The sequence below is a fragment of the Bidens hawaiensis genome, unplaced genomic scaffold, assembly GCF_021521415.1.
Source record: "Bidens hawaiensis isolate Kalapana, Puna unplaced genomic scaffold, B.hawaiensis_p1.1 tig00002236_1, whole genome shotgun sequence".
NCBI lineage: Eukaryota > Viridiplantae > Streptophyta > Magnoliopsida > Asterales > Asteraceae > Bidens > Bidens hawaiensis.
The window spans coordinates 958964-967925 of NW_027491119.1; the positions used below are offsets into that span (position 1 = coordinate 958964).

Below are 8962 nucleotides of genomic sequence, written 5' to 3' on the forward strand. Positions count from 1 at the left end.
ATTTTTTTATTAATTTTTTGAAATTCTTTTGAGAGGTTTTTTGTATGGTTACAAATCCTTATCATCCTTCTCATTTTTGTCACCCTTGTATTTTAACTTTTCCCTATATTCATATTGATTAAGTTTGAATATATAATAAAAAATTCAATAAACACATTCACATGTATCCGAAAACATCCCTAAACAGTTGCTCTTTAGACACTTAGATATTCCCATGTTGAGTATTCGACCATTGAATATAGTTAGTAGCTATGCTATATACACCTATCATGTGATTTTTTCATTCATGCGTGTGAATACCGGCTTATAATAAAAAAATGTTAAGCGTAGGAGAAAATATTTTAGGATCTTTTATTTTTATTTTGGATTATGCAATAAAATTGAAAGATATGAGAAATATGAAGAATAATTTCTTATGTATCTTTTATCATCTTTAATATATTTTCTTTGAATTTATTTGAAATGTATTCTAAAAATATGTAGCTTAATACAAATCTTTTATTTCCGTTGTCCCATAGAAGGGATGAAATAAAAATTGTTCCTAAAATTTTGAAAAAGATGTCCACCTGTATAAAAGGCTGGACTGTCCTCCTACTCTCCTAGGGCTTGTTTTTAGTAGAGGGGCCCAAAACCTTTTTAAAAGTTATATAAATCATAAATGTATATACTGTATATTGAAACAATAAGAGGTTAGGCCCATTTTTAAATTCTAATTAACTCAAGTCCAATTGTTTATTAAATATATGAGTGATTCATGATTTAGAGTCTAAATTTTAAGCAAACAATAGTATTTTGTTTATTTTTATCATAATTAACATCAATGTTTGAAATAAAATTTATATGTAAGGTCCCATAATTTTGGTAAACGTGTGAGACACCCGAGATCTTCGAGATGGCTTTGCAAAATGCCAACTAAAAACAAGGAAAAAAGGTGAAGCACATAAGTTTTTAGCTATTTACAAATAAGTACAGAGTTTCTGTTACAATTTAAAAAACAACGTCCGTACAACAACAAGAAGATTTATGTGAGTTATAGTTACACTATTTACTATCTCTTTGCAGTAAGAAGAAGAAGAAGAATGCTATAGATATAAAAATCAAAAGCAATATTTAATTGTTTTTTGATTTTTATATTTACTTGCAAGGAAAGTTTGGAATTTGATTTGAAGGTTACATGACACTTTGTGAAAATAAAAATCCAATCTCTGTACAAAGATTTCTCCTCTTTACCGATCCAGTATCGTAACGAAACCGACCGAATGCTGATTTTTTTTTCTTTTTAGTTCCGGTACCGTAATGAACATGACAAAAACTGACTAAATTCACGTAGACTCACCGCCTAGGATCGATACGGTCGGTATTTACCTGTGATCGAGTTTTATTGACCGATGCTGCGTCATTGGTCCACCCCAATTTTTATGATTCTTTGTTTTATTTTTTGTCTTAGTTCCGATACAATAACGCTCGTAAACGAAACTGACCAAATTCGCGTTGACTTACCACGTTGACGCTTGGGTTTTTTTACCAATCCGAACGCGACGGGAAAAACACTGGTTATAGACAAATTCAACAAGTAATGAACATTGACATGAGAAATTGAGAATAATACTAAGAAAAAATAAAAGAAATGTAACAAAGGTAATTCAATTTACAAGTAATCATAGTACAAGGTATTTAGAATAGACATGCGTTCTCACTTGTGGCCTAGTGGTAGGAGGTTTGGATTTTCAAATGGAGACTCAAGTTCGATTCTCACTTGTGTCACTTTGAGTGGATGTTGACAATGAAGGATTTGAGCTAGGCCTTATGCAAAGGTTGTCAGTTTAAATCCTGAATCCACCCAGGTTTTCGTCCCACCGTGTGTTACGATAGAGAGTTTTGCTCTTGTGGTGGCACAACGGTGGAGGAGTGTGACATAGTAAGATTTCTAGATGTAAAAAACACTTGTATCGTTCATTTAGCGACATTAAAAAAATTTAAATCCATCAACGATTATGATGGGCCCCTTGTATCATCCCACGAGGTCTTTGCAAACACACAAGCGACCGGATATACAATACAATGAGAATACATATGTCCAGTTCAATGCCGATTTACATGCCAACGATAACAAGAAAATTTGAGAATAATGAAGAGGCATTTGAAGAACAGCGAAAGAGTTGCTATTTGGTACACATGTAGTTTGATTTTTCGTGATATAATATATGAAGTTTGGTAACCAGAACCGAAAAACACAAACGGTATTTAGATCATAAGCTCGATATCATAATTCTCATTAGCTCGAAAATTACAATACACAATCTCTAATTGTTCATAATGATATAACCCACAAGCTCGGGTATATATAATAATTTAGATTAGAAAACCCAACTAGACTAGAATACAAATACTATAATCATATTCGAATGCTAATTGGTAAAAACAAATCTAAATAATAATTAATAAATAAATTCCTTGTTGTCCAAATCATTTGCTCGACTTGTTCACCAAGTACTCTATTCCATGTAAACCAAGTCACGTGTTCAACTTGATAAACAAGACACCAACCCATCATAGGCTCGATGAGTCAGCTCAACGGAAATTACGTCTAACAATATAATCATTTACGCCAAACATAACGAGACATCTAAAACGTAACCTCATGCAGTTTCAGTGTGGCGATAATTAAAACAAAATGATTAAAAGGTTCAATTAACGAAAGCTGAAAACATATCATAATCTTAAGCATGAATAATAAAAACCATTCTCCAACAATACCATCTTCAATGTACATTGTTTCTACAAAACTTGCGATATTCCAAAATATGGATTGCTAATGCGAAAAAATTGACATTTAGGTCAAGAGTCTACGAACGAGTTTTCTTGATCAAATTGACTTTTGGAGTCAACATGCTCGGTGTTTGCAGCATAATCCTCAGCTGAGTAAACAGAGAAACTCCAAACCGAAGCACAATTTTCTTCATCTGCATGAAATATATTAATGGTATAAAGAACATTGTTAAAAACTGTAAAAGTATATAAAAGGTTTAATGAATCCTAATCATATTATAATTTCGTTTGTGGACATAATCAGTAAAAGGGTTAGAAAAATATACCGGATAAAGTCAAACTCAAATCACCATCAGAGTCATCAAGAGCTCCAAATCTTCGGTGTCCTGATGCAGTGGCGGCCATTGGCAAAAACGGATGGAAAGAGAAACCACTAACCGTATCTGCACCCAAAGCAAATAATAATTTAAAATTACAGACGTGTTAGTTAAGCCTCTTTTTTTAGTAAAAAATAAGCATTGCATTTATAAGAAGTGCGAAATAGTAGTACCTGATGCAGCTTGAAAGCTCGAGACCCATTGACCTGTTTGAAGATCATATATATGCACCAAACCATCCTGCATTCACATTTCCAAAATAATTAATCTACTGGAATGTGTTACAGAATTACACTACGGTTTAGTCATGAGTGAAGAATTTACAAAAATACCTGTCCACCAGTACCAAGATGTCGACCGTAGGGCTCAGTGTCAAACTGTATCCGTTGATTGGTCGTCTCAGTCGACCTATATAATCTAATATTAAACAAAGAAAAACATCAGACTTGAATATATAATCATTTAAGTGCTAGTATCAACATAATATGATAAACTGAATTAAACAACTAATTGCAAATATTGCTAAAGAGAAAAAGGTACCTACTTGTATACTATTTCAACAGTCTTCCGTATGTCCCAGCATAATATATATGGATCCTACATAAATAGCATATAATAAGTAGGAATTTAACTAATTACTATAATGAAGAAACAGTAATTATACCTTCCGTCCCCCTGTATAAAGGTAATTCCCATCTTTGGAGAATTGAACCTGTAACAATATTAGTGATTTTTAAATAATGATTATCTGCAAACTTCTAATTGTAGTTGTTTACTTACATGTGTGACCCCACCTTCTTGACCATGTAACACATACAATTGTTCCATATTATCTTCCCTATGTATTGCGGTAGTTTGACTATATGACCCTGTAGCAAGCATCCCTGTATGACTTGGAGAAAAGGCAATTGAAGATATGATACCTGGACACAAAGAATATATTATTGCAATTAAATTTCTTTTAAAAACATTAGAAGAATTAATTAAAATAGACACGCGTATACCAATAAGTCAAGAACTAACCAGATTGGCCTTCCTTATTTCCTTGAAGAGTTGAATGTTGTTCAAAATCTCTACCGGGACGATGAATATCGAATATCCTGATGGATTTGTTGTAACCGGCAAATATCCTGAATTAAATTATTTTTCAGTATCAATATTTTTCTAAACTAATATGTTGTACAATATTTTCAGCAAGTAGAAGCTTACTTAGTTCCTGTAGGATTGAAACCAATTGAAAATGCAGCAGTTATTTCATCCATGTTATCATATGCCCTATACGTGCATCGTAGCTGCAATACCAGTTTGAGCTAAGTGTTAATAATCATGCAACACAAAAATTATCCACCATTTCATACGTATAGATAATATTGCTAACATGTCGGTGAAAATTTAAATCACTCAAAGTGTAAACGAGCCAAGCCCCTCGCAAGCTCGAAAAGAAATCTGAATCGAGCCGAGCTTAAATGAGCTTCAGTCTAAAAATAAGCCTGCTTAACAAACAAGCCCGAGCTCGAGTTTCACTAATCGAGCTCCAGCTTCACTAATCGAGCTCGAGCTGGCTCGCAAGCCTAAACGAACCATTATTTATGTAAATTTATTTAATATGTATTTAATTAGTAGTTATTATTATATATATAGTTAGATAAAATTTCCTAAATAATATATACTTTTTATTAAGAAATTATCTTTTAAATATATGTATACACACACACACATATATATAATAAATAATAGATAAGAAATTAGACAAACTCAAACTTCAAAAATTACTCATGAAACCAGTTCGAGCTTTAAAACAAAGCTCGAAACAAGCTGAGCTCAAGATCTCTGCAAGTTACACAAGCAGAACTCGGCTCAGCTCGTTTACACCCCTAACTCAAAGATTATGATGACGCACCTGGCCCGTGCTCGTATCCCAGAGATGAATAGGATGGTCCCGCGTGGTAGTTGCAAACACACAAGACACCGGATCTACAATACAATTATAATACATTGTTTCAGTTAACTTCTGATTTACATGCTAACAATAACTAGAAAATCTAATGATAATGGAAAATGATTACAATCAAAGAGATGCACCTGAAGCAGACATGTACGGGTACCAACAGTAATCATATATGGATTCTCCCTCGGTTATAGCAAGGTTTGCAGGAAATGAATCTGCAAATCACAAGTATGATGAGAAAATAAAATACTAAAGATTTCCTGTAATTATGAAATGTATATATTATAAACTAACCTTCAGTAGCAGCTGAAGAATAATTATTTTCATCTGCACTGTTTTCATAATCTGGTCTGTTAAGAATAAAAGAGTGATTGCAAATGTATAAACCTCATGGTCAATGGGGTAAAAATTAGGGGTGAAAACGAGTCGAACTGCTCGAGAGATACTCAAGATCAGATCAATAAAAAAGCTCAAAAGCAGCCAAGCGGCCAAGCCTCAAATAAAGCTCGTTTAGTTATTGAGCCTGAGCTCGAGTCTTGTATGGGAATATCATTTAGACTCGTCGAGCCTTAACGAGCCTTGTGTATTTCGAACTCTAGCTCTTTTGGACTTCTATGTATTAATTTCACACTATACAACAGAGCTTGAGCCAAGCTTTGGCTCGTTTAAGGCATTGCACATGACTACACAAGCTCAACTTGAGCTTAGGCTCGTTTAAGGTTTCTCGACTATATGAATATAATAAATAATGATAATAGATTAACTAATAAATAATACACGATCCAAGCCCTAGCCGAGCTCGAGCTTGTAAAAACGATTCCTGAGCCGAGCTTGAAACGAGCCGAGCCAAGCCTGAGCCTCAAATAAAGCTCGCTTAGTTATCGAGCCCGAGCTCAAGCCATTTATGGGAAGATCGTTTAGGCACGATCTTTGAGTACTTCTAAATTTTAGCTCTTTTGGACTTGTATATATTAATTTCCAACGATACAACCGAGCTCGACCTGAGCTTTGGCTCGTTTGAGGTATTGCACATGAGCCCGACTAGAGCTTAGGCTAGTTTAAGGTTTCACGAAAATAATTAAAAATGTTATTAAATTTATCAATAAATATTAAATAATAAACCAGCCGAGGCCTAAGCCAAGCTCGAGCTTGTTAAAACGACTCTCAAAGCAAGCTCGAGCTTTAAAAAATAAGCTGAAACCACGCCATAAGTCAAAACGAGCCAAACTCGAGCTTGAAAAATGGCTCCTGGGCTCGGGCTTTAAAAAGAGAGCTCGAAACGAGCCAAGCTCAAACTCGAGCTCTCGCAAGTCAAAATGAGCCAACCTCAAGCTCTCTAAAGTCAAAACGACTCCCGAGCCGACCTCGAGCTCTCGTAAGTTAAAACGAGCCTAGCTCAAACTCGCGCTCTCGTAAGTCAAAACGAGCCAAGCTCGAACTCGAGCTCTCGCAAGTCAAAACGAGCCGACCTCAAGCTCTCGAAAGTCAAAACGACTCCCAAGGTGACCTCGAGCTCTCGTGAGCTAAAAAAAAGCTTTGCTCAGTCATCGTCCAGCTCGAACACAGCTCGGTGAAATTGATTTAACCAGGGCACTTGAAACAATCAAAGCAGTGAGAATTATAATTATATAAACAACTTACAATGCGAATACACTGAGAGTATTATCATCAGAGCTCGTCAAAAAGCACGAACCATCCGGTGACCTAAACCATCAACAATCAATAATAATCATTAGATTATTAATTTAAAATACGTAACATTAATAGTTTACTACTACCATTTGACGCCTTTGAGGAAGTTATTAGGGTTAGAAGAGGCTCTAAAGTTTTTGTAAAAATGGTAGGTTTTGTAAGGAGGAGCATCCAAACGAACTGCTGCCGGATTTGAATAATATGAAGAATATTCCGGTTGGTTATCCGCCGTTGGTTGTTCCGTTTGCTGCTCCTCCTCCATTTCCACCGAGTCAACTCAGTAACTAGAATTGATTGATTTAAGAGCGCCAAAACTAGGGAATGTTAATGTCAGTCAAGGGGAATTCCATCGGTATGGGTTTACGGCTAAGCGAATAAACTAAGAAAAAGGTCGTCAACGTGGAATAACGCTTAAATTCAAAATAATTATCATAAAAAAAAAACATGTGGTGGCGAATCGATGCGAGTTTGATCAATATTTGGTTACGGTTATGAAAGTAAAGAAAAAAATAAATGCGCCCACAACAAAGTACAAAAAATTAATTAGTTGGGGTAATAGGTTAATTATTATTGACAAATAAAAGGATCCGATTACAATAGAAAGACAAGTAAGCGGTCAATAAGCTGCGCCGCTACCCCCCTTTTGAATAGCAAAACCAATCATACTGAAAACAAAGTTATCGTTTCTTCGGCTTCGTTAAGTTACTGTGTACGGCCCGCTGAACTTTTTTCATAAACATAACAGCATTAGGGGCAAGAGACCCAAATGTATCGAAAGCAAAAGGAATGAATGCGTGTTGATTCTCAAATTAATATATTTAAAACAAAAGAAAAGCTACAAACAAAAAATATTATGCGCGTTATAGTTGAAAACTGATGTGATTTTGCTGGAATCGACGGACAAAAAAAAATCGTTGCAAATTCAGTTGATATTGGTTCGGTTCGTTATGACATCGACGCTAAAGAAAAAAAAATATTAAGTTAGAGCCGAGCCTTGGTCCCCTCCTCATGCGTATCGGGTGCAAGAAGCTTTTTTTTCGGTCCACTCCTTATGGGGGGCTATACGGCCCCGTCTAGCCATATATGAGCCGTATAAGCTTGTACAGTCAACATAGTTGTCAATAGCGAATAGCGGTAAAATGCGACAACCTACCTATACGCTACATAGCGATAGCGTTGAAATAGCGGTCGCCATTTGATGTTTAGCGATAATGTATTAGACATTTAAAAGAAAAAAAATAGGGGCTTCATTCACAAAATAGAGTTTTCACGGTGTAAGTGGTTGACTTTAAAGCTGTTTAATCGATTTCAATGCCTAAAAACCAGGGTTTTTGATATTTCGAAATAACCCTAATTAGCGCTATATCACACTATTAAGGCGACAAAAATCAAATATCGGGAAAAGACCTGTAAGCTTCATAGCACACTATAGCGAGCGCTATTCTCGCTATTGACCACTATGGCAGTCACCATGGTGGTGATGGTGTATGAAGATCACAAGTCGTTCAGTCTACCAATCACCATTACACGAACTTGAGCTACGAGGCAGGACGGTGGTGTCAAGTGTAAAATAAGCAAACAACAAAGAAAGATGGGTAGTCGGTAGTCCTGTATCAATCCCCTCACCCGTGCCGCTTCCCTTCTCTCACCCTAACAGTTCTGTTTTAGTTTTCAACAGTTTGGTCTTGATTTAGAGTGATCAAAACCATAACCAACCGTTTGGCTTATAATTTGACACGAAATTGTCAAAGTGCGGTTCACGAGCACCCTTAGTTTCTTATCGCCAAGTCACACTTATAAGAGCATGTGAGAACAAACCATTACCATCTTATGAGCTAGTTTAATAACAATATGCTTTCAAGTTAAGTACACCTAATAATATCCATCATCAAGCTTATGAAACACCCTGTAAACATCAAATTACATTGCCAATTTGCATCATCCTACTCCAAAGGGACTCGTACTTTTTTCTTTCAAAATAAACAATTCGTACTCTCGGAAAACTGGGGACTTGAAGTCCCAATAAAAATCAAATTACTTTGCTGAAACGCATCATTCTTAGTAGTCCAGATTACATTTTCTTTAAAATATATAACCCACAATACATGGAAATCTGTTAATGGAATATGAAGCATGTCTCATCTTTGTATGTCAATAATAAAATCAATGTCACAAA

General features: G+C 35.3%; 1 protein-coding gene across 1 annotated transcript; it reads right to left on the bottom strand.

Moving 5' to 3' along the window:
- Nucleotides 1–2838: 2838 nt before the first annotated feature.
- Nucleotides 2839–8206, bottom strand: LOC143610899 (uncharacterized). The gene is made up of 15 exons (XM_077085253.1): nt 8194–8206; nt 6873–7062; nt 6736–6798; nt 5389–5444; nt 5229–5309; nt 5047–5120; nt 4356–4438; nt 4170–4276; nt 3927–4069; nt 3811–3858; nt 3691–3743; nt 3479–3563; nt 3320–3386; nt 3096–3212; nt 2839–2963 (listed from the first exon to the last, which is right to left on the bottom strand). The coding sequence occupies exons 1-15, from the start codon at nt 8204–8206 to the stop codon at nt 2839–2841; spliced, it is 1305 nt and encodes a 434-aa protein (XP_076941368.1).
- Between the last annotated feature and the right edge of the window lie 756 nt (nt 8207–8962).

Excerpts from the sequence above, each read along its gene's own strand:
- LOC143610899 (XM_077085253.1), bottom strand. Across the intron at positions 3,564-3,690 it reads ACTGTTGAAATAGTATACAA|ATTATATAGGTCGACTGAGA; the intron begins GTAGGTACCTTT and ends GTTTAATATTAG. Across the intron at positions 3,387-3,478 it reads ATCTTGGTACTGGTGGACAG|GATGGTTTGGTGCATATATA; the intron begins GTATTTTTGTAA and ends ATGTGAATGCAG.